At 41.7% G+C, this 26292-nt stretch overlaps 2 protein-coding genes and 1 long non-coding RNA gene across 4 annotated transcripts in view; 1 reads left to right on the top strand and 2 right to left on the bottom strand.

The window, feature by feature from the left end:
- The window catches only part of mybpc3 (myosin binding protein C3), a 36483-nt gene extending 15331 nt beyond the window's left edge, over positions 1-21152 (bottom strand). Inside the window, exons 1-18 of the mRNA XM_072718376.1 lie at positions 21042-21152; positions 18791-18865; positions 18047-18133; positions 17161-17309; positions 16809-16926; positions 16534-16582; positions 14710-14769; positions 12624-12787; positions 12122-12254; positions 11902-11904; positions 11692-11816; positions 11127-11232; positions 8504-8670; positions 5321-5486; positions 4942-5048; positions 4734-4763; positions 4249-4388; positions 1268-1427 (exon numbers count right to left, since the gene is read on the bottom strand). Of these exons, the coding sequence (XP_072574477.1) occupies positions 1268-1427; positions 4249-4388; positions 4734-4763; positions 4942-5048; positions 5321-5486; positions 8504-8670; positions 11127-11232; positions 11692-11816; positions 11902-11904; positions 12122-12254; positions 12624-12787; positions 14710-14769; positions 16534-16582; positions 16809-16926; positions 17161-17309; positions 18047-18133; positions 18791-18865; positions 21042-21069 (1867 nt within the window). The 5' untranslated portion in view covers positions 21070-21152. The remainder of the gene's footprint in view (positions 1-1267; positions 1428-4248; positions 4389-4733; positions 4764-4941; positions 5049-5320; positions 5487-8503; positions 8671-11126; positions 11233-11691; positions 11817-11901; positions 11905-12121; positions 12255-12623; positions 12788-14709; positions 14770-16533; positions 16583-16808; positions 16927-17160; positions 17310-18046; positions 18134-18790; positions 18866-21041) is intronic.
- Positions 13864-16500, top strand: LOC111843329 (uncharacterized). Its single transcript, XR_011993883.1, has 5 exons — positions 13864-13956; positions 14594-14656; positions 14776-14869; positions 15739-15875; positions 16140-16500. It is a non-coding gene; the product is annotated as an uncharacterized lncRNA (long non-coding RNA).
- Positions 21153-23427: 2275 nt separating the features above from the next.
- Positions 23428-26292, bottom strand: part of spi1b (Spi-1 proto-oncogene b) — a 7123-nt gene continuing 4258 nt past the window's right edge. For both annotated transcript variants that reach the window (XM_023810892.2, XM_023810891.2), the window contains exons 4-5: positions 25705-25864; positions 23428-24654 (exon numbers count right to left, since the gene is read on the bottom strand). In XM_023810892.2, coding sequence (XP_023666660.1) covers positions 24335-24654; positions 25705-25864 — 480 coding nt within the window. In that variant the 3' untranslated portion in view covers positions 23428-24334. The remainder of the gene's footprint in view (positions 24655-25704; positions 25865-26292) is intronic.

Genomic DNA, 26292 nt, shown 5'->3' with positions numbered 1-26292 from the left:
AAGATGCCAGCTTTCAAGGTAACCCTTTAATTGCAGAATGAGGGAATGAAATCACAAGAATATAACCTAATTGTCAATGTACTTAGCCTATGCCTGGCTTTAAGCTGATCTATAGGCCTTGACATTGATTCTATTTGGGATCATATTTAAAGGCCCTCTCTGCTTCCATAAATTAGGTGAACTGGTACTCCCTACGGCTGTACATATTGGCATTTTCCCCTTGACAACTTGGCATATCAAATGTCAAATGTTGTGGCAGGCACAAGTTGCTGCTTTCCAGGGGAAGCAGAGATGAAAAAGGACACTTGTATGTGTGACTTGGACAGTGCCTGTTAGCCTAGTTTCCATGAACCTCTTTTCCACTAGTGCCATGCTGATGCTGGTGCTGGTGCCGGAGTGAGAACCAGCCCACATTTCCACTGGTTAAAACTAACAGTAAATATGCACTCTATGACAGGCATGTAACATTTTTGAGTTTGCTAATATTTTTTTGACAGAGAATGTTAACTTAAGCACTGTTCTTTAGTTAGCATCAATCACAACATTATTTTTCAAAAACATTAGCTAGCTACAGTACAAAGCATTACTGATTAATATTTATCGCTAATTATTTACTGCATTTTTTCTGTGCAGATTTTGCAGTTGTATAGAAGACAGGCATCACCAGTTGTTTGGGTATATCCACCAACAAGCCAATTATAGGACACAGCAGCCCCTGGATTCAGTCCGACGCAGTTGATCCAGAATTTCACTCTCATTAGTCATTTGACTACATATATCGCCGTCTTGATCATAAACTTGGGAGAACACGCACCAGTTTTCAATTGTGTGATGCAGTCACAATTTGGAGGCTGGCTACAAACAATGAATAAAGAACAGTGGGGCACTTTTAAACTTTTTCCATCCTACGCTGCTTTGTGAGAGTTCTTTTTTAATATATATATTTGCTAATAATTTGCTCCTTACTACGAATGTAGTCTGCTTTCTCCAGATCTGCTTTAATTTCTGTATGTTTTCAGGAAACTCTCAAGTCAAACAAAACATTAAACAACGGAAATGACAAATTTGACTCTGCTGAAGCTAACGGCGCATTGTAGCCCCTCCTCATAGGCTCCCGGTTTCACACCCGGAATTCTGTGGTGCTGTCAGGTAACTGACAGTGGAAAAGCATGGAACCAGTTCCAAATTATGCACCAGCTCAGCACCAACACTGCGTTGGTGGAAAAGGGCTAATGTACTCTGAGTGGGTGGGAGAGTGGGGGCTCACCCACTACTTTGACATTGATGTTGGCGGTGTCCTCTCCCGCTGGGTTGCGTACAATCACGGTGTAAACACCCTCATCCTTCCTCTCAGCCCCCTCGATGGTAAAGATGCCGTTGCCCTTGGTGGTCTCCACGTGGACCCTGCCTTCTGTGTCAGAGATGACCTGCCCAGGGGGTACAGATTAACCTGCCAGACTGGACCCTTGCCAAGGGACAGCAGTTGTCCTTCCCAACAACCCTGTTCCCGCCACAACTGACGCACTTCATGTCCTTTCTTTTAGAAAATTTTTCCATTCTAAAATATGAAACTTACCTGCAGAGAAAAGCTACACTGCTGTTTGTCCTCAGTATTAAAAACCGTGATGATAAATGATTCTTTCATCATTTTGAACAATAAAATTTAAATTCCATCTCTCACAAAATGTTTAATCTAAATATAACAGCTACTGCTTTTTAGAAAGGAGGATCTCTGAGATTACCTGCCCAGGTGGACGTCCTGCTGAGGGATGATGGTCCTGCTTGCCTTACTGCTTGCACGAGTATAGACACAGTAAATCATGCAAAAGCCACGGCATTGCTGCTGTAAGACTTACTTGTCCATCTTTCATCAGATCAGCAATGTACTCCAGGTCAGTGGGCCACAGCTGGTCGGTCCTCAGCTGTCTAGATTTGCCCTACATGAGCAAACCAAAGCTGAGAAACAGTGTAGAGCAGCTACACTTCCGGGAAGAAGCCAGTTGTCTCCAGTTCCTGCTGTGGCACAGGAACAGCCTCCCACTCACATAGCCTCAGACCACAAAGACCTTCACCAGTACAGTCAGACACATTCACGCTACTTGTGGCCTGAGAGCAGAAGATGCAAATTGGAGCCAGGATCTCAGAGGACAGTGACACGCTCTTAGTAAGTAACTGAGCCTCCAAATGGTGGAAGACATTGATAATATTGTTCCCTTTAGCTTGAATGCACAGATTCTCATACAGAATGTACCATAGAGATCGTGCTTAAAAAGCTAAATTGCAGCTAATGTGATCCTGCTTGCCAGAGACGACCTCCTCCTTGTTTACATAAAACAGCACTTTTTATGCATTTGTATTCAGGGTATGGGTCACTTTTTCTGAATCTGCCCAACTAAGTCGAAGATGGATTTAGTGCGTGCGCATCTGCAGACCGCGCCAGTTTCTTACTGAACAAGAATCAGTCTTTTGAAATAAACCCCTCATCTGATTTTTATCAGCTTGAGCAAAATTGTTTTTTCTAGGTAAATGCTATAAAGGTCAATAAGTTAATCTTAAAACCATCTGTTTTGATTATTTACCACTTCATTAATTATTAGTGATTGCTACTTTACTGATCCCTGTGAGAAAATTCCCTTTATATCTCCCCCAACTTGCTCTCTGTAGGTAACAGCATGCTGGGCTCCAAGTGCAGCCACCCATAGCAGTACTGAAGAAACTGAGAGTTAAGGGCCTCGCTGAAGAACCTGCAAATGTGCCAAGGCGGGGCTTGAACCAGTCACCTTCTGACCACAGGCTCAGAGGCTTAGCCCACTGAGCTACAAGCAGCCCCCAAGCTGGAAACTATTTCTAGAAGATGCCAAGTGACATCATGGCATCTTCTAGAGGCCTTCATATCAAATTGCACTTGTGAGAAATGCAATTTACATCTTAATTAGAAATTAGTTTCATTGTTGGGTCTTATTTGCCAATCAGGCAGCATGTTTTATTTACAGGTAGGTCTGAAGAGCGCAAGCTGTCAGTCAGTGATGATCAGCTGTAGGAGATCCTCAGACTCTTACCTGTTTGGATGATAATGCGAAGCTTTGATCTTCTCACCTTAGGTGTCTTGTGAGCGGTATTATCTCCGGATGGCACCATGACATGCAAAAAGACTCACGGGATTCCCTCCTGATCGGTTTGTATTTTTAAAGACCTCCGAAGGAATCATGCTGAATTAAAAGCAAGCCTCTAAGGGCACCGGCTTTTGGCACTGGTCAGTTACAGGTTAATGCCTTGCCATTTGGCATGAAACCAGTGGTGGATGCAAAAAAGCATGCAAACCCATTCAGTAATTGCTATACCTCCATTTTCCACAAACACTTACCCAGTACAGGATCACAGACACACTCGCACACAATATGCAATTTAGAGACAACAATTCCTTGGACTGTGTGTGGAAACTGGAGACGTAGAAGGAAGTCCATGCAGACACATGGAGAAAGTGCAAACTCCCACTGCGTCACCATCCAGCCAGTAATTATTACACCAATAATTACATCTCACGTTAATAATTACATCTAACAATCAAGTGACCATATGTCAAATGTTTTTTTAAAAAACCATCATGGTTTAAAATTGTTTATGTTCCTACATTATATTCAAAGTCATGCTGTTCATGATTGATGGAATCATGGTTGATGGTGGTGGTGATAGATGGATCAGGACCTCCAATGGTGACTCGTCGCATACGACATCGGCACCCATGGCAAACGACACATTTACGTTACAACTGGTAGACTGTTCCTTAGAGTATTTACCATTATTGTGATACTATCTCAATGTCTCATTTTAGAGATATTATCAGTGATTCTGATGCTTAGCTGGAACTTGGCAGAACTGGAAAGCTGGGGCAGTTCTAGGGTTTTGGGGGGCATAAGAGGAGCAATTCATACAGAGGGGTCTACCTCATCATTAGGCAATTATATGGTTTGAATCAGTGAGTGACAAGGGAGGGGGCACTCTGGGAACCAATCAGCTTTCATCTGAGGCTAGTGCCCCTCTGGTCCCATCCCTGTACACCCCCCTGTTGGTAAGGAAGTGGTCTGGTTGTTCGTTCAGTTCCTTAGGCGGTACAGCTGTGAGGATTTACTTACTGGACGGTCTGTGTGTGATCCTCTGACTGAAGCAGCTCATTGCTTCTCACTGTAGGGCTATACATGAGAGCCAGCTATGCTGAATCAGGAAGTAAGAAAAGAAGCCTTGCTCTACCTTGTCAGACTTGGTCCAGATCACAGTGGGGGCCGGCTCTCCGGTGATGGGCACATCCAGTCGCAGTTTATTTCCTGCCACCACTATGATGGTGGACTCAGCAGACTGACCAATACAGTCCAGATGGATTTTTGGTGGATCTTTCAAGGCAAAAAAAATCTGAAGATTATTATTCACTTGATCAAATTTTAGCTACATATCCTAGTCAGGGTGCTAGGAGCAAAGGTCATTGGACTGTGTAAGGAAATTGCAGTAGAAACCAACACAACAAAGAAAAACGTGCAGGTTCCACACACAGAGCAGAACTAAACACTCAGATATGGAGGTGGGAGGCAAGAGTGTCATTCCAACAAACCACCATGCCTAAGTTAGCCCAAACTGCCCATTAATTGTGTTCAATATAACAATCAGAACATTTCAATACAGAAATATTCCTGGTGATGTCAAATATCGTTTATCATAATGGATACTAGGAAATGACTTACTTTGCCGAGGAACAAAGTCAATCTTGACGTCTGTATAACAAATTAGAAGAAAAATTTGTGTAAGAAACTTCCCACTCAGCCTGCAAGTGGCTCACCAAAAACACTATGCAGCTAAATGGTGTCTTACGGGTCATATTTCAGTCAAATCTAATTATGTTTGAGCTCAATTGAGTTTTATAATTGTCGAAAGATGAAAAAGTTACTGTACCAAGAAAGTTGAGCTTGGCAGACAGGTTGAACGCATATCCCTCAGGGATGAAGGTGTAGTCTCCTTCGTCTTCTGGCTTCACGTCATCAATGGTCAGTTTGTGGATCCTGTAATAAGATGAGTTCTTCTATCACACATGGTTCAAATCCATTTCCACAGACACACCAAGGAAAGTGTTTGAAGTTAACCTGAACCTTTCTGCACCCACCTTCTGGATAGATGGTTGATTGTTCTGCATTGCAAGTAATGCGTGTCATGATAGGGTAAAGTTGTTCATAATCCATATTCATCTGGCAGTTTGTAGTGAAAAGGCCATGCACTTTGAAACCCCAAAAGTCAGCATTAACTGTACACACCATCCAAACACCGCACCACCAACCTGCCGATGTGTGTGATTTTTATCCGCGAGTCTGTCTTCACCTCCACGCCATTCTTATACCAGATGCCCTTCACATTCTCATCTGAGACCTCACACTTGAACACTGCCTGCTCTTTGGCCTTCACCGTCAGGTCAGCGATACTCTGGTATATCTCCAACTCCTTCTCTGTTAAGTGCAGGACACAGACCATAAATCAAATGCTATAGCTTCCAAATTATATAACTCTGAGGGCTTTCACCAGTTTTACAGTATCTTTCATATTCAATTCACAGCAATCTTGTCAGGTGATGTGACTGATTATTCAAATTTTACCTAAGATATTATCTATACTAGGAGTATTCTGTTCTCGTATATTACTGAGCCAAGAAAGTAAGTTCCTAATGTATGAAGTTTTAAGCCCCTAATGTAACTAATTATTTGTTTGTCTAAGTTGTCTGAGCGTTATCTCCCAGTACTATAACTGTTGAGTTTTTAGGCTGGGAATTACGCCTACTGATTTATAGGCTGAGATCTATAGACAGGCACTGGAGGAGGGCTGTTACCAGACACATGCTTTGGGGGGGGGGGGCTGAACACCTGTTCATTTTGCCCAAACTATTTCATGTGAACTTGTGCTTGAGCTTTAAAGGTAGCCTGTCAGCACCTCCCCCATGAAAAGTCTCTGCACCGCCCTGTTTGTTATAATCTAAGTAACATGTAGCAATGCAAAAAATGGTTAATGTGGATGAAAATGAGACAAACATCTGATTATAAACATTTATAAAATATACTCCAATACAGGGGCGCCGTAAGGGGGAGGAAAGCTAGGACGATTCCAAGGGCCCCTGAGTGACAGGGGCCCTAAAAAATTAGGAAAATAACTGGATTGGTTTGGACTGGGGGGCCTAATATGATATGCTTTCATGGGGCCCAAAATCTCTAGCAACGCCCCTGCTCCAATATAATCTACATTGTACAGATTTTGAAATCTTTCTCATACCCTGACTCTGGTTAACAGCAATTTAAATAGGATGGCGGGATTTAAATCCTCGATTATGTGTCTCTAGAAACATGTGACATACAGTGATATAATTTACAGTACTGTATGACAAGAACACAGCGAAATAAGTACTGCATCATTTAAATACCCAGTTAATAAATAGTTTAGTATTTAGTAGTACTAGAGAAATGTTATTTTTAAAAGCCCAATGTCACTGGGACAGCAGGCAATGTGTGTGGACTGAATAACAACCCCAGGAATCCATTTTGCAGGCCAAAGAGGCGCAGCCGATTGTTCTTGGCACTTTACCTACTGATCAGGAGCCAAAGACCAAAGGTATGGATGGGTGTTGTAGTAACAGTTCATGCATTTTGAAACCTGAATGTGTGATCTAATCCTTTCAGTCATATTAGCTCTGTGGCTTTTCTTTCTCTGATTTTATTCTAACATTTTACACCTTAGCATAAACATAGAAAGGTGGCAACTATGAAACCCACATCTAGTATCTCCCCAAAAAACCCTGCCATCCTATAATCGCTGGAATTTGAATGGATTCTGCAAAGCAACCATAACATAATCGACATCGTCAGCGATCAGATTTCATAGGGGAGAGAGGTGAGTTTTCAGATGTAACAATCCCATTGAAGGAAAAAGCATATTGTGGTTAGTGCAGATTTTTAGGACAAACAAATATTAAACATGCAAGTTTTCTTATCTCTTTGATAGATTTTTCTAATTTATTTTATTGAAAGGTAATCATACACACACACACACACATATATATATATACACACACACACACACACATATATATATAGTTGTTATAATTACTTTTTGCACCAACATGCTCAGATTATGTATTTTTAGCTGATTAGTCTACAATCTACTTCATCCATCTACACACATATATATATATTTACTGTACATTTACAGCATTTGGCAGACGCCCTTAGCCAGAGCAACTTACATAAGTACATTAAGACTCTACAATGAATTTTTCCCAAAACTATATATATGTAGGAGCCTTACTTGCGTTTTTTGGTAAACAAGTCATGTGACCTTTTACTTCGGTAACGTGATATGTAAACACACCTCCTGATGCACCTATGGCGCGAATGCAGGGTTTTAATTGGTCCATACACTGAGCACTGGGGAGGTTAGATGGTGAAGCGGAATAATTTCTTGACCACAAACGAAAAGGAAGTATCACGCTTTATATATTTATTTTGCTGCTTTATTTTGTTTCCTTTGTTCACAACCTGAAAGTCAACCAGATTGTTAATGGAATAAACCACTTATTAATTTCATTTACTCTCCGTGCGTGCTTATCTGGATTGTGTGTCGGGAATCTTTTACATCAACCTCACATGGCAACTTTTGTTTGAATCGACATCACAATATATATATATATATAGTATCCTTATTTTGCAGAGTTATTCGATATCCTATATACCAGTGTTTCCAAACCCAGTCCTCAGGGAACCCCAGACAGTTCACATTTTTGCTCCCTCCCAGCCCCCAGCCCCCAGCCAATCAGGAACACCGAATACCTGGTACAGGTGCGCTGGGAGTTGAGAGGAAGCAAAAACGTGGACTGTCCGGTGTTCCCCGAGGACTGGGTTGGGAAACACTGCTGTATACAACTGTTTCCATGTGCACCCAATCACTTTAACTTCTCACATACCTCAACTTTATATCTTCATACTTGTTCTCTTATGTGGTGTTATATCATTTATTTGTGTTGTATTGTATCATTTATGTTTGTATTGACAAGCTCTGTTGTGTTAATCTACGCCTTGGCATAATAATTTCCCTGGGAATTAATAAAGTCATCAAATTGTAGTGCTTGGGGTAACTAGCAGCATGCTGGACAAATGACAGTTGTAAATAGTGTAACGGCTGTGTGTATATATCATGTATTGTGTGGTTATTGTGTACGATAAAGTTACAGTATATGTAGTATTTAATGTTATCAGTTATCAATAATGTGTGTGCATCATACGTGTGACTGACACCTTTTCGGCGTATATAAGGCATAAGAACATAAGAAATTTACAAACGAGAGGAGGCCATTCGGCCCATCAAGCTCATTTGGGGAGAACTTAACTAATAGCTCAGAGTTGTTAAAATCTTATCTAGCTCTGATTTAAAGGAAGGCATGGCATTTAGCAAGGCATGGTGCGAACATGCAGCTGATACCCACCCTGCACCATGAGCTCAGCCATGGACTCCCCACCACTCGTCTTCACAGTGTAGTGACCGCCGTCCTCTTTGCCGACCTCATTAATGATCAGGAAGTGCTTCCTGCCGTCCTTCTTGAAACGGTACTTGAAGGACTCGTCCCTGGTTAGCTCAACGCCGTCCTTTTCCCTGCGTTCAGCCAGTTGAAGCGTGAGTTCCAGAAAGTGGCGCCGTAAGGGAGGGGGTGGGGGGGGGGGGTGCTAGGACAATTCCAAGGGCCCAAGATTGACAGGGGCCCTAAAAAATTGGAAAATAACTGGATTGGGACTGGGGGGCCCAATATGATATGCTTTTATGGGGTCCAAAATCTTTAACAACACCTCTGGTTCCAGGACGCAAGCCTTGGAAAACCTTTCACATTGTATGTGCTTCGAAGCTGCTCTTAGCATGCTTTATTTTACAGTTTTGTTTTACTAATCCATGAACATTTTTTGTCACTCGCTAAAAAAAACATATTAAGCGGTTAAAGCATGAGGTTCAGATGTACATCTTACCAACATTTTCATTTAAAAATGTACAATAATTTGCAGGGTTCTCAATTTTGGTCAGCTGGTTGGCATAAGATTTTCAATTCGAGGCAAGTCTGCACACATATTTACATTTATGTACCAGTTTAATCATCTTGTAAATATTCTGTAGGGTTTGCAAACTGCCCCAATGCTTATTATGCAGGTAATTTAGGGTTTTATAGTGGAATAATATGAATTTGCCTTAAGATTTCTTCCATGAGCGTTAGAGTCAAAAATCATGCCAGATGCGTGAGAGCTGGTAATAAATAATAAATATAATAAATAAAAATTAGAGATGCACCGATCCGATATTCGCGACCAGTAGCGGCACTTATCTATACTTATTATAGACGGATCGGGTATCGTTCATATGTGACGGACCCACGTCCGATACTTACTTATTTCGTTTTCGACAGTCTGTAATAAGATAGCTCCCATTTCTTGTTAAATCAATTAGTACAATCAATCAGACAACAGCTTTTTCATTTTGATGTGTTCTTGTGGTATTCAAGCTTTGCGCGGTAACGCTGCAACTCAGTCTTTTTGCCACTCAGTGGGTGCGAGCGCAGTGACTTCTGCCTGCTATGACGTCATGCGCATACACTTTGTAGTAGGAGGAGCCTAAGAACATTGTATAAGAGGGTGGCGGTCTGGAAGTATGTTATGTTTTTAACAACTAGTTGCATTGTGGTTTGCAGTCTTTGTAAAAACAAAATTTTGAGAGGTGGAAACAGCTTTTTAGTGGAAAATCCCATAAAATAAAACACACGCAATTGTGCGAGACAACGCGAGTAGTATGAAAAAAGCAATGTATAATTTGGGAGTCACTAACTTGGGCTGTTTTGCACTCTTGCTATAGCTTGGGATACACGAGCGGTTGCTATCGCACCGAAGTGTAAGTGACGCTGTTGCTAGTCGGAGAAAAATTATGGGGCATTTAAAGCATTCGCCACTTGCGTATAATCTCTTGGATTCATACTGAACCGGAAATGCCTAAAACGCCTAAAACATGATGTTCAAATGAGGTGGAACGGTACGTTATGTATTTTTCTAGTAGCCTAATTAGCAAAGCTTTTTTGGCATACAATTTTCTCATTTGTATTTACTAATTTAACAAGAGTTCTGGTATCAGGTCGGTACTCCTATCAGCCGATAACCTGTTCAGGTATCGGTGCACTTCTAATAAAAATGACAAAATATAACAATTTATGGTATTATATTACATTTCATATGACGAAGTTTATATATAGTGCATGTTTCCAATAGCAGTAGGTAAGTCATTGGACAATTTATTATATCAAGCCTATTATAAATTGCAACGTGTCCTACATTAAGGTGAAAGGGGGATTTCCAGCGGCCATCTAGTATTTAACCTTCTCCTCTGACATTTATTTTGGGAAGACAAAAATATCGGCCTGACGGACAAAAGCAGCGGTTGTACTCGCGTGAGGCAGTAACGGCTTCTTGTCGTGAGTCATGCAGGTGTTCCTGTGGAACAAGGTGCAAACGCCACCTACAGGACACTTAAGGAATGTGCAGCACACAGTAGGAATGCCACCAGAAAGGATCTAATTCCCATGTAGTTAAATGTTCCAGGGAAGCTGTTTTTTTCCACACGGTTGGGGTGATTTTGGTCCTCCTTTGGGCCATGAGCACAAACTCCAGAGGCACTTTTACTTGGCTGTGATTCTGAAGTAGGAGCCATTCTGCAACTCAGCTAATAAAATACTTAGTCATGTTTTTTTAACGGAATGCAGCCGAAAATACATATCAATGACATGTATCCTTATCCAGATATCCTGAAGGAATCGGATAGTTTTAAAGGAAAAAATATATATTTCACTAAATTTCGTTAAAAATAAATAAAAATTCAGATATTCTATTTAAATACACAAAATACCGATAAAGCATAGTCAATTTTTCTTTATTTGGGTGTACCATAACGAATGATGTTTTTATTTTGCCTATTTTATGTGAAGAGTTTATGTCCATGGGTGGATCACATGTGTTAACTGGGAATGGTGTTAAGAGCAGTGAGGGCTGCTTGACTGAGGCTGGCACTGGTTGGCGTCTTACCATTTGACTTGGGCACCCTCGTCGGACACCTCACACCCAAACTCCACACGCTGCCCTGTCATGGCCATCTGGTCCTCGAGACTGCGCAGTATGAGCACGGGGGGCTCTGAAACCAAGCAGTGGGTCTCGGTCACAGGGCTGCATAGCTCCGCTATCCCACATTCTCCTGTCCTTGGCACGAGCCGCGGTGGAGCACAGCCCCGCATGGCTGCAGCATTCCTGCGAGCCACCTTCTGCACTGGCCTCGTCATAAAAACTGATTTAGACAATTACGCAGCAAGTGTTTTAGAATTATGGTAAATCCTAGGACATTTCTGAATGGGAGTAAGTGGGATTTAGTGGGATTTAGCAAACATTTCAGACCCTTGTGGTAAGGTAATGATTTGTCTTAACCAGCACAAGACCTGTGTGTAATCCGCCTAAACCCTTTATATTTAGCACTGAAAGATCACTGTGCACTTTTTAAACATACACAGGCAGTTTACAGGTACCCAGTTTCCTTTGACATGAGAAATGAGGCATTGATGGACAGAGATTGTTTGTTTGTTTTTCCCTAGCTGATTACCTTGGACGAAGAGTTCAGAGAAGCACTTTTCATCTCCAATCACGCAAGTATAAGCAGCATCATCAGATAATGAGCAGTTGTTGATGGTGAGGTATCGCTTGTTACCAATGCTCTCAAAAATGTACCTGATGGAGAACAGAAGCAGTATTGTAGTATGATAACCCGGAGCTTAGTACTGTAACAATAAAGTCGCTATTGATGAACACCTACTTGCTACAGATGACAGCCATCATGTTCGGAGGATCCCAGTGACATTGATCGGGGTGGGGGGGGGGGAGAGAGAACAGAATCAAAGATAGAGGTTAACTAAAATAAAACTCAACACGTTCTATGGTACATGCTGTTTCAACCAAATCAAACCCGCAAAATATATTCGCAGTTTAAGTCACCAGGGCCTGTGTGAGTACTGTTCCCTGTTGATCAGGCGTACCTGCCACTCGGATGGATTTCCTGTCCATTCTTCAGCCATTTCACCTCTGCATCAGGATTGGCCACTTCCACGCAGAGTTTAATTTTTTGACCTTTCTGGACCTGGTAGGCTGGGTCCAGCTTCTTCAGGAATGCTGGGATTGTATGAGAAAAATAAACCTTCCTGTACTCAATAAAACTACTTCTTTTTGGATCGTTTATGTTGTGCTAATATTCTATTTCAGTAGGTGTTGTGGCAATGAAAATAATGTTTTAATAGGTGCTCAAGTCAATGTAAAATCTTGGAAATATTATTAGAAATAATTAATTAGAAATATAAATAAGCACCATTTTTTGGTTTCATAACCGCCTGTGTGTGTTTTTTTCTCTTTAATTTCTTTATTTGCACATCATCATGTCTTCAATCATGTATTTCCTGCTTTGGTAGAATGTTGAATTGGTTTTATGGATTTTCACTGAGATGAGTGTGATTTGATGGTGTGACAGGTCAGGTCGTCACCCACCAGCACTCTTCTTTTCCTCCTTCTTCATCTTCTTCAGCCTCTTCAGCATGCCACGCAGGTCCATGATGCCATACTGGAAGGCGATCTTCTCATACTCACTGGGCTTGGCCTTCTGGAGGATTTCCCATACATCCACATCAGGTTCCGTGCTGACTTGGACAATACTGCAAAGGCATAGATGACTGGCTGGGTGACCTCATTCATCCTTAGTCTGCCTGTCTCATCTGATCACAGATCCTGGGGCACTACTCCATCACCTTCTGTCACACATCCATAATCATGCTGGCTGTGTCCAAATTCAGGGGCTGCATCTTTTGAAGGATGTGGTCTATGAAAGCATAGCCTTTGTAGGCTGTGTTCTTCGAAGAAGGAGCAGAAAGCGTCAAATAGGATGTTGTGGTCGTCACCAGCTGTTCCCACCCTAACCCTCGACAAAATGATCGACAAAGTGCCGCTCCTGTCGCCTGGGTGGGATGCGAAGGATCCATCGGATCCATCCATCAGATGGATTCTTTGCAACTTGGCAAAAGAAGGATGCATTTCAAGACTGCAGCTCCTGAATTCGGACACAGCCCCTGTCTCACATGATCACACAGCACTCTAGCCCTGCCAGAGCCAGTGTAATAGTTCTGTAAAACGACTTACACAACTTAACAACTTTACAACTTCACTAATACAGCACAGTAACTAAGAAACAATCAGAATAACAAAGAATAACAGCTGCCTCTTTGACATAATTTAGCACAATGACAGACGGAAGGGTGTGTGCCGCCCAAAAGCTGTTACCCTCATAATGACTAATGTCCAGAGCAGGACAAGTGCACAACAGTCAATTCATATTCTGAAAATCCTCCATCAGATGGGAAAACAGAACCAGTACCTTCACCAACACATTTTCAGGCTAAATCATCACTTCAAATGATAAATCGTACAAAACAACCAAAAGAAAAAGCACAAGTAGTGGAAAAAAGATTAATTCCGTTATTGATTGCAGCTCAAGCTTGCTGGAGCAGTAGAATCCAGTGCAGTGGCTGCCACAGCAGGTACACTCGATATAAATATAGACATGCTTTTCTCAGAGAGAAATAGAGTGAGATCAGCTGAGAGCTGGCTCTACATGTGACTGCAGGCTGATGTCAATACAGGTTACATGCGGCTACAGGCTGATGTCACTGCAGGCTACATGCGGCTACAGGCTGATGTCACTGCAGGCTACATGCGACTGCAGGCTGATCTGTGCAGGTTTTGCCAGTTAAGGGGTTAAACAGAACCAAGTCTCTCCATGCATTTTAATCTGCGTGGGTCCACCCAATGGAAACTTACTCCCTGCCAGGTGAGGTCCAACATTCAGGAGGTCCAGTATCACAGAAAACACAGGAGCATATTAGTTGGACATTTTACTGCAGAGTTTAAACTCTAAAAACTCACAATCTGTGGTGCAGTTTTTCCTACTGAAATACTGCATAGGAGGTAAACCCAAGAACGCCCTTGTTGTTTAGTGTCATCCAGGAGTCTGGTGGTAGATATTAAAGTCATGCCTGGACTTGTTGGTTTTAGGACTTTCTACATTTTTTCTCCTTTATCATTAAAATGCTATGATGTGTGGTATTCGACACACGAGGTGAGGTGGCCTTGGTGACAGACCTGGGAAATTCGGACTAACTATCTGCACATTATGACTAGAAACAGCAGATTGAACAGGGAAACTTTGGGCAGAAACATCCTAAACAAGATTATCTTCCCCTTCAGAATGTGAAAATGCTTCCATATTAATAAGTGTCTTTATTCTCACCAAACTCCGCTCTCCTTGATACAGCCCTAATCAGCAACTAATCTCTTCTAAAAATAAGAACCAGCTCGCTATTAGTAGTAAACACTAATGGGGCTAGATCCCAAGTGAGGATGTATCTAAATGAAGTTCAGCACTTGATAATCCATGTCATACCAGCTCATAGTTTCTTTGTTGACAGCCCTCTCCATAATCATCTGAATATCTAACGGCTGTTGATGGCCCACCCACAACCCTGGACTAGGTAAGTGGTTGGAAGATCAGTTCATTCTTTGGTTGTGTTTGTGGTAACCTCACCTCTTCTTTAGCAAAGCACTGAAGTCCAGCTCCCCAGCTTCTTCACCTCCATCTATGCTACTGCAGGGAGACAACAGAACCAACATGATGTCAGCCCCTCCCCCCTCCCCCAGAAAAGAGCAGTAAAGCACAGAGAGCAAGGAGTGGATTGAAAGTAAAGGTTAACTGTCCCCTGTTCAAGTTCACATCATGATTCTCACGCAGGATAATCAAGATTATACTGTCCAACGTATAATCTCACACAGGACAGTCAGGATCATAGTGTCCAACAGACCGTCTCACATGGGACACTGAAGATCCCCCTGTCTAACGTATAATCTCACACAGGGCAGTCAGGATCATAGTGTCCAACAGACTGTCTCACATTTACATTGAAGATCCCCCTGTCCAACGTATAATCTCACACAGGACAGTCAGGATCATAGTGTTCCACAGGCTGTCTTATATGGGACACTGAAGATCCCCATGTCCAACATACTATCTCATACAGGCTAGTCAAGATCACAGTGTCTCACATGGGGCACTGAGGATATCACTGTCCAAAAGATTACCTCACTCAAGGCAATCATGTTATTAGCTTCCAGCAGTCTGTCTCAAGCAACATGGAAAAGATCCTACCATCCAGTACTCCATCTCACATCCTACTGTCCAAATATCTATCATTCACACATGTAGTAAATGTCCAGAAATATATTAATATTCTGACAAGTTTATAAAGCAACTGTCAATTTGAGCACTCGTTTCAATCCCCAGTAAACGCACAGTAAAGTGTAAAATGTGACAAGTAACACTCCAAATGTTGTTACACACACACACACACACCTCGATGTACATTGCCTCACATAATGTACATTTCAGATCTTCAGAAATCATCTATGAAAGATTAAAGCTTACAGCATACTAAATTTCACGGGGCTTCACAAGACAGAGTACTTTGTAAAAGTAATGCAAGGAAGCTTACTTTAGTCCTAAACCAAACTCTGCCATGTTTGCTGTGACTAACGCAAGGGCCTGCTGTCTTTTTGGAAGCTTGTAGATCATGTCTTGTGACAGCTTATGGGAGATCATTCTCACCATGGTAGACAGGTCTATATCACGCCAAGCTTGCATGCCAGGGCACGTGGAACAATTCACTGCAGCCCAGGAACCAAACTCCACTCCTCCAGGTGATGTATTTTTTGCACAACAGGCTCCTTAGCTTTGATCAAACACAACATCCAGCGTAGAGGCCACGTGTCCTTAAGGTGGAAATGTCTGCCTACAATCATTTGTTTTCTGCAGTTGTCCTTAAAAAGTGTAGCAAAACATCAGACTAACAAATAATGCTACTGTTATAGCTCAGTGTTTTGCTTGCAGTCACTCACTTTCAACTGAATTGCGAAGTTCTGGCAGTTGTGCCCATTTGCAAAACATCTATTTTTTCTATCCAGCTCCATTGTGGCAGTTGTGTTTTCAAAACCTTTGGAGGCGGGGGCCATTTTCACCCTGCCGAAGGTGCATCAGATGGGAGAATACTCGAAGCACTGCTTAGTTCTCATTCTGAATGTGTTTACTGAGCCTCCTCATTCTGAATATGGCCCCGCTGTTGCTGCAAACGCTTCACTACCTTCCTGCAGTTCCACTCTTCTTTTGTCCTGAAGCTGTGCTCCTGGTAAATTAGCATTTCCAGAATGTTAGTAGTTGTGGTGCCCAATTCTCTTCTTGCCAAATGAATGTGGCCTCTGTACCTATTTCAACATCCTAGTCCTTTCTCCATCTCCTCATCCTTGTTTGTTCTGCCTAGGTAAGCCAGTACGTGTCAAGGAAATCTAGAGTATTACTTACGTGCGTCTAAAGGCTGCACGGATGTCAAACTCTTCAGTTGCTCTTGCCTCTGTGGATTCATGTTGAAAACCATTAGTTTAAAATAAATCCTGCTGTGTTTTATGCGATATTAATGCTACAATGTAAACTAAAATGTGTTTCTGGTCTCGTTGCAGAGGATTTGTCATTGAAAACTGATGCTAAATATTAATTGTGCATAATGAATTATAAAGAAATTCCACACAGACTTGAATATTTATAGCCACCATATCATAGCCATTTAAGAAGATGCTCACCATGCACAACAAGGTCAAAATTGCAGCTGTCAAACTTGTCCCTGGAGGACACTTCACATCGATATGCTCCAGCATAGTTGGGCTTGGCTCCAATGATTTGCATTTCGAAGGTGTACACCTGCAATGCACAAATTAATCTTCTTATGAAACTTCGAGTGATATGCTTAAGTATTATCGGTTTAACATTTTAACATTGCATTGAATTATACTTGCTCAAATGCTTTGACCCCGATTTTGCATGCAGCCACTATTACCACCAATTACCAACACTAACCCTAACCCTTAGCCTAACCCTAACCTCAATCATAAACCTAACCCTTAGCCTAACCCTAACCCTAACCCTAGCACAGACCTTGGTGTTGCGATCGTACGTCTCCTTCAGCTGTAGGTGCTTCCCAGCTTTGCCGGCCAGGTCCATCCACTTTCCCTTGAACCAGCGGACAGTGGGCTTTTTCAGCAGGTTGATGGTGCTCACCTTGGATATGAAGGTGATGTTCTCTCCTGCCCATCATAAGATGTGAGAAAAAAAATATTCTGTAGAGGTTTTGATGTTCTAAACTTAATGCCATTGGGGAAACAACTTAAGCAGGTTTGGACTCGTAAGTTAGAAGAGCATCACAGACCATGCTAAGGAAGGTCTATCTATCTGTGTATTGGTAAATTTTCCGTCATCTCTCTATGGCTATCAAAACTGCAGCACTGTATGCGTTCCAAAGCATAGTATTCTCAGCCACTTTACTTCAATGTTAATCAGAATTTTACATTTAAAAATATCATGAAACTGTTGGCATGAGTTTTTTTTTTTAACCATTGATGCAGACATTATCAGCTGTAGTATCATTTAGCACAGGGGTGGGTAATCTTATCCGCAAAGGGTCGGTGTGTATGTGGGTTTTCGCTGCAACTCCCTAATTAGATTACTGATTAAAGGACTGATTGGCTGAAGAGTCCTCACACCTGGGTGTGAACAGCTGACCTACAGGTTATCCCCACAACCTGCATACACACCGGCCCTTTGCGGATAAGATTGCCCACCCCTGATTTAGCATGTTGCAATTCCAGATCACAAAAAATACAGTTTATTTTCAAAATTTTTGAAATACTAATGAATTACTTAAACTAAATTAACCTATAATCTTTCCAAATTTTGATAATCATTATCATACAGGTACGTAATGTGTCAGTAGATCTGAGGGCTAAAGAATGTGTGCCCACTGGGTTAGGAACTCATCACTCACCCACGGTGACCTCTCCACTCACGGGCTTCTCTATGAAAAGTCCAGTCAGGTCCTGCCTTGTATCCGGATGATGACTTTCTGGCAAGCCTGTAAAGGATGCATGAAGTCACCTGAATGCTCTGAATATGTAATAATGCAGCGCACACATTTACATATACTTTACCGATTCTTAAACCACTTTGAATTATGTGGTGAATCATGTTTCAATATAAATAATATCATCATTTTATCCGGTTTCTCCCCACAACATGCCGAGGTTAATTGGAGTTACCAAATTGCCCGTAGGTGTGCATGTGTGAGTGACTGGTGTAAGTGTGCCCTGTGATGGGTTGGCGCCCCAGCCTGGGTTGTACCCAACTTTGTACCCGTAGCCTCTAGGATAAGCTCCAGACCCCCGCAACCCTGAATAGGACAAGCGGTTTCACAAAATAGATGGATGGATGGATGGATGGATGTGTGTGTGTTGGTCATATTGAATTGTATGCTGTAATACCATAAGCAGCCTCAAGGTGGCTACTGGTGTTGAACACATACTGATTTTACCTTAAATGACACTACAGTACATGCTTACAGCATTGTGCATCACTTCTGAAAACTTGTTTCAGGTGCAAATAAGAAAAAGCCAGGTGCTCTCATTAATCGAAGCATTTAACCTGGACAGTGCTTCTGTAAATATCCAGTGACCAGCTAAAACAGCAAGATCTATAACTGAAGCCATAGAGTGTCTGCTATGTGGAACCTGACCATCGGCTTCTGTGCCGTCATGCCGGGCGTCTCCTGCTGTGTTTGTTGGGCAGCTTGCTTTGTCCTCAGAGGTCTCTGCAAAGGACAGCCGTAAAAGAGACAAATTGAATGAACAAATGCATTCGCCTATAAATATAGCTACATGTGTGAGAGTGTTTTCTTATACAGCATATGTATTTTTTACATTGTCCCCTCCTTGTTTGTTGTATATGACGTAGTGTAAATACCTTGGGTGCAAGTTGACACTATGTGCCTTTTTATGTCTAAGTATAGCACATGTTCAAAGCCACAATAAACACCTGCTGTGTGCGCATTTAGTACGGTCAGGTAATGGAGGGGATTAGCAGGCCTCTATTTCAGTTATACGGTAGGAATTGAAAGAATGATATTTCTGGGTAGAGCCTCCACCAGCACCTACTACAGCTTCGTCTAGGTCAGTTTTCCTCAAGCCGGTGCTTGGGGACCCCGCCAGACAGTCCATATCGGGAGCTGGGAGGGAGCTGAAAACGTGGAGAGTCTGGGGCTCCCTGAGGACCAGATTGGGCAGCACTGCTCTAGGTGTCTCTAATCTGTTCTAAACATAATCTCACATATCTTTTGGGAGATGTACACGCACGCTGTGTTGTACATTTTATAATTAGTTCAAGATGCGCCGCAGTTCCCATTAAATTTTTCAATAGGCTATTTATAAACGAAGGACTGTTCCAGGGAATTAGGACAGTTTCATGTTGTAATGAAGACTAAACTCTGATATGTGGATGTGATAGGTTGGCATAGAGGTGGCAACCTGACAGAACATTAGAGTGGCACAGAGGTGTGGTGGCATGTTCATCCCATAGCTTTTAAACAGGGTCACTTGTCACTTCAGGATTCAAGTTCTTATTTAATCCAGCAGGCATCTGATATGGGGATAGAGATTCAAACAACCTGTGCCCTACTCTTGTGTCCCGCTGTGTTTTTAAGTCCAGCTCAAAGCCTGCTGCATTAAACTCCAGTCAGAGATTTATTTTAATAATAATTTTAAAGTCATGGTTAGAAAATATTACTGTAAACAAAGGAAGAATGCCTTCCAGATTCTAGGGAATGATTACAAATAGTCAGTTATATATAAAAAATGTTTATTTATTAAGATTAAGATATAATTAAAATATTTGAATAGTATCATTCATATCAGAGTGACCCTCTGCAGCACACAACTAGCGTCAAACTCATCCCCACCCTCCAGAGGACCCTTCGCACATGACAGCACGACAGGATGCAGAGTGACCCCCACATCACTTGACTCAGACTTAACAGTCATGATTATATATGGCATAAATAATAAGATTATTATATGCTCACTCAGAATAAACAAATAAAAATGCCTTTGAAACACTGTACTTTCAAGCAAAGGACAGACCTGGTTTTTGCATTTCTACTATGACCATTATCCACCGCAGGGTTTAGTAATAATTCTGGAGTGGTCTAACTAAAGTTGCATTACATGTCGAGTGTGTTTTTTTTTGGGACAGTCTTCCTTAGCTAAAATAACTAAGCGCTCCCTGAAAAGTACATGTCCGGAGTGCCATACCTACACTTGAAACAGCCAGGCAAACTTTTTAGGAGGTAGAAAATGCAAAGCATCTTGCAGTTTAAAGCTGGTGACATTCACTAGGCAAAGCTGACATGCATACAGGGATAATGTAAATGTATATGAATCGTACACGTCTGATGTTGCATACGCACATTTTATGACGCACGTGCACACACGTTTCCGGGGCCAGTCATAACCACCAGTTCATTATGAAACCTGTTCAGCTTTCATAAATAGCCCCCAGATCTCTGTAGCTAAGTCTTATCTATTACACTATACTAATGTCTTTAGTTTTGCAGCATACCATTAACACTGGACTTAACAGCTATGTCTGAAACCAAACCCTGTTCAGAAAACTTACATACTACTGTACTCTGAAGTCAGGAAAGTGGAGAAGATCTTCAATGAAGTGTAGTTCAGAAAGTCTGAGATATGACCATCTGGACTATTTCTAACTTGGCCATTTAATTCAACACATCATCACATTTTATTCACTGAGACTTTGCAAAGACTTTGTTAATCTCCTTCCACACATGCATCAGCAAAAGCTGATAAGAAAACACCTTGCATACTGTCCATGCCTGGTTTAGACATGCTATTAAACTGAGGAAGGCAGAGGTCCCGCATGCCCTCCAATATGGCTGGCGGTCTTAGACTCAACACAACACAAATTCCCACCTGTGTTTTCAGCTTTTGGCTCTGGCATCTTGACCGAGGCTCCCTAAGTATCCCTTGTCGTACCCGGTACCGTGCCTTTAATACATCCCCAAGCCTTGTCCCAGATTGAGGCTGCAACAACCCCCGCCCCTAACCCCCCCCCCCCTCTCTCTCTATTTACTAGCCAGGCAATGAATTTACAGACATGCTTCTACCCTGCAGCACACAACCAGCGTCAAACTCATCCCCACCCTCCAGAGGACCCTTCGCACATGACAGCACGACAGGATGCAGGTGACAAATTTAGAAAGTGACTGAGCTACTCAACCATCCTGATTCATTCCCCTCTGCCTGTCAAAATATAGGTAAAGAGGACAGGATCTTTTCCCGGAGCTGGTTGAATATATATTAGTGAGCACTCACCCTTAAGCCAAACACTTCCACCAGGAACACTTCTGTGGTCTCATTGAAAGGGGTTCCTACCAATATTTCAACTACGTGACCTGTTATCTAGGCAAGCGGCATGAAAAATGACTTCCCAAGTGTTGTCAGTCTGTGCTTTTCGAAAATTTATGTTTCTCTTGATCATACAGACTCACTGTTGGGACTTGGCAGAGGTCCTGGTTGCAGCCAAAAAGAGGTATAAACCTTATACAAATTCAGTAAGCCTTTATTTACTCTGGTCAATGCTTGGGTTCTACATATATTGCTGACATTGATGGGATGGTCAATGGTGTGACAAGCAGTAATGTTAGCAATGTGCTGGAAGGGCAGGAAATACTGTGAAAAGTCAGATCCAGTCACCAAAAACTGTCCAGTGTCAGAGTGCCATCTATGAGCTGTAAATATGACTCGTTCTTTCTTTAGTGACTGACCTGCTTTATTGTCCTTACTGTTTATTTAGTTAGTGCAGCTTGAAAGAGTCACAGCCTGCTCTGTTCTGTTTTGTCGCATGATGTATCTGAAGCTCGTCTGAGGTTTTAGTTGGCAGGGTCCTGGTCACATGATCAGCTCTGTTCCCATTGTGTCACTTTCTGTTAGTCACTTGCTTCATCTACTTATGCAAAAAAGCCTTAGTGAATGTTTTCTGTGCTTATCTAAAGAAATATTATCATTATTTATCATTACAGATTATATTGGTCACAGATTATTAAGGCATAACCATGTAACTATAGAAACAGCTATATTAAATTGAAATTTAAACATATAGAATGTATGTTGCTAAATATTGAAATGTAGGATGAAGAATGCATGTGTTAAATGAATTTATTGTCCTGTAGAAATTCCACTTGTATTAGAACCTTAATGCTTGACAAAATGGAAAAATCGTTGCTGAAATTTATGGATTTAATTCCTTATTAGTGCTAAGAGAAATTAAAAACTTACCTTAATTTAATTGTTAAAGTGACAATTTGCAGTATCTCAGCACATAACCCACCCACCTGTGGCTTTGTGACAAGTAAAACTCAAGAGTGACACGAGTGACACTGTGGTGCAACTTGTTGTTCACACCCTTGACACCCAGATATCTTGTGACATGCTTGCTAAAACCACACTCAGCTTTGCCATTTATTTCTGATGACTCGCTACAGACCTTCCACCACAAGGCTAAATTTGGGAGAAAACTTTGCATTTAATAAGTTATGTTCTAACTATTCTTTGTGCAGTTGGGATACAACTGAGGCCCTCTTGTGGTAGTTTGTTATTGTGTGCCCCGTGTAAGCATATGTGCTGCAAAACAATTTCTTTTTTAAATTGAATGCAGTTAATTTCATAATTGGGCATACTTAATTTAGAAGTTTTGTATTGTAATTTGTTCTATACCGTACTAGCCAATGGCCTGGGCACACCCAGCCACCTACAAAGGAGAGTGATAGTGTTGCATCACATGACCCAGCCACCTGAACTACACCGAGCAGAAATGGTTTTGGTTTGACCAGAGTGTGAAGGAAAAGCGGCCAATGAGTGCTCAGCTGAAAAAGCATCCCAGGAGGCCACCTCATGAAACTGGCATATAGGGGACAGTAGGGTCAGCCAGTCCCTGGGGCCACTGGGGTTAAGGGCCTCGCTCAAGGGCCCAGTGCTGGGATCACACTGCTGACCACGGGATTTGAACTGACAACCTTCTGAGTCCCAACCCACAGAGTTGCCCCACCCAAGAATTATAATTTTTTTGTTTAATATTTTTGTGGTCAGTGCATAATTCCATATATGTTATTTTACAGTATTGATGTCTGTATAGTTATTGTAAAATGTAGAGAGCAGTACCAATAAACCTTTCTATGGGTAGGTGTGTCCAGACTTTTGACTGGTACTGTATATATGTAAATTAGATAATAATTAAAATAATAATTCTTAATATAATAGTTCCTGGATGTATAACAAAATATTCTTTTGTTTAGAAATATTTGATATGAAAATTGCATATGACTTTATTACCATCAAAACCTCTAACATCATCAGCATAATCAAAGTGATTTTTATATAATAAATAATTTATTTAAAAGACAGAATACACTGTGATTCAGCTCAAAATAAAAAGCTATGCTACTCAAATGATCTGAAATGATTTGTGTCCTTATACCTTACCTGACACATGTACAGTATTTATCAGCTGTATTAAGCTGATTTAATGTATATTATCGTTGCTACACACCAATGTGCTAAGCACTTATTGAGAATCTGTCTATATCTCACAATTTAAAGTTTTTCAAAGACCATACTATATACACATTTTAAATAAAAAAAACAGTCCATTTTAGCTTCAGTCTGTTGGCCAGAACTGAGAAGGCAGGAATAACTGATGAGCATTTAAAAGGAAGACAGGTTCATCACAAAGCCTCCAGGCCCAAAGCACTCAGGGTTCAGCGTCGTTTTCTCTGCTATACTTTGCGTGGGCACTACTGGTAATGAACTGAGGCTGTGGGAAGCTGCTGATTTCCACTGACTGCTGTGTGACATTGTGTCATGTATATTCACTTCCCCTTTTGTATTTTCACAATAAGGTCTAAAGTATTTACACTGCATGCATTGCATACTGATACCATGAAAACTATTACTTAATGCAAAATCAGTACCGAAAACAAAGCTGAAACATCTATTTAACACACTTATTTCATATGAATTGTAGTAAATAAAGTAAAATAAAACATATTAGTACTTATTTGCTTTGTATTCCTGCACAGAAATGACATTTGAAAAACCCCATGAAGACTGTATTGGAACCTAAAGTAAGTTTTTGGTGGCTTTTCAATCTGTGTATATAAAAGTCATACCTCACATGAAGAGTAAAACAGTATATCTCAGTCCTTGCCCTATAAGTGTGGGAATATTTTCTTTTCTATGGCCATTTTCCCCAGAACCTCTCCACTGAACTGGTATGTAAGCTTCTTCTTGATCTTCTTGACCTCTCCCGTCTTGCCGTAGTTCCGAAGAGCTCGGGCCATCTTTTGATACGTCATTTTCTTGCGGTTCCCCTTCTGAATACCCCAGCGGTTGGCCAGCGCCTCCTTGTGCTTGGAAGAGAACTGAAAAGTGCCTTTATCCTTGTCTACCCACCAGATGCTTTCCTTCATGTCTCCATTGCGGAGCAAATCCAGCAGGAACTGGTACAGGCGAATCTTCTTCTTGTTGCCTGTGAGACACAGATGCCCTTGTTAGCCACACATCTGGAGTGCCCCCTAAATCTCAGCAGAGAACAACACAACCACTTTGGGCATGAAGTTCAATGGCTAAATAATGTTTTTATAATGTCGTATTTGTGTGAAGTGAAAAGGACACCATTATCAGTTGCTTGAAGTTGTTGTTGATCGAACTGTGTTGAGCTTGGTCACGTTATTGACGCTTAAGTAATAATTTAACAAAGAAAATAATAATCCTTTAATAATATGTTCATATTAAAGTTCCAGCAAGTGACACTCTATACTAATTGGGGATTTGTTATGAGAGTTTTGCCATTATTTGGAGTTTATTTGGAGTATTACTGTATTATAGAGTATCAATATCGGAGGGGTGGCTTTCGTTAGTAGCAGGGAGCACATTGATAGGGCAGTTTTACAGCTCAGCTGTATCATAGCTATGTACAGTCAGCCCTGGCCACTGCCTGCTCACAATCCATTACGGCTGACAGACACTTAGAAGCACGGAAAATCAGCAAACAAGCAGTTTTAAATTCTTTTAAAATCAGCTCAGAATTGGTTTCTGAGGTCTTGGCTGCATAACTTGCTTATACTTGCAGAGAACCGCCCAGGACCAGCGTGACTGCTGGGAAACTGAAAGTGAATAAACGGTGTAACTTTCTCAGAGCCTAATGTGTAATAGTTGTCACAAACATTCCCAGTTACTAGCTGCTTACTTTTCGCTAGTTTTTATCTGACACTTAAAAAAGGATATTTAGTAAGGCTAAAATTCAAACCAGCACTACACACCATACAAACAGGGGGATTTCACATAGAAAATGTTCTTCATTATTGCAGCAAACTTTATTCTTTGACTTCCTGTCCACCATTTTGAAATACCACTTTTTAATTTTAAATTTCCACTCTGACATTAAAAGGTGAGGCCTTTCTCCTTGCTGGTTTTTACATGTCATATTTTGCTGCAGGTCATGTTTGGGATTGTGTGAATTTGGGATACGTAGCCGAAATAAGGCAGTCAAACAAACTGGCCCACCGGTGCCACTCACCCGCCTCCCCCCCAGGCGGACACGGCATGCGATCCCCGATGTCCCCTTCTCCATCCGACACCTCGAAGGGGGGGCTTCTGCCACCTGGGTCCTCTTCGTCTGTGCTGCGTTGGGCCGGGGAGGGATGTGGAAAATAGGCATTGCGGGAGTAGTACTGCATCTGAGGAGAAAATAGTGACCGGGGTCAACACAGGGATCGACGTACCATGGCGGGGTCAACACAGGGATCGACGTACCATGGCGGGGTCAACACAGGGATCGACGTACCATGGTGGGGTCAACACAGGGATCGACGTACCATGGCACATTATCCCAAGGTACCAAGGCATGTGGCGCCACAGATTAGCCACGAAACATAATTTCTAATTCAGCAACCAGTCACACACAGTTGTACTGCACAGGGAGAGGTTTCCATAAATGTTCAGTGATGACAGCCAAAAAAAAGACAGCTCTGAAAGGTAGCTAAGACTTGAGACGCCACAGGCAAACTTAAAACTGAAAGAGGAAGTGCATCTGCTGCTATACATGTCTGCTCTGGCAAGAAGACACGTTACAAAACATTTTGGTTAACAGTATATATTTAAAAAA

The sequence above is a fragment of the Paramormyrops kingsleyae genome, chromosome 11 (assembly GCF_048594095.1).
Source record: "Paramormyrops kingsleyae isolate MSU_618 chromosome 11, PKINGS_0.4, whole genome shotgun sequence".
Classification (NCBI taxonomy): Eukaryota; Metazoa; Chordata; class Actinopteri; order Osteoglossiformes; family Mormyridae; genus Paramormyrops; species Paramormyrops kingsleyae.
This window is presented reverse-complemented; position numbering and strand designations above follow the sequence as displayed.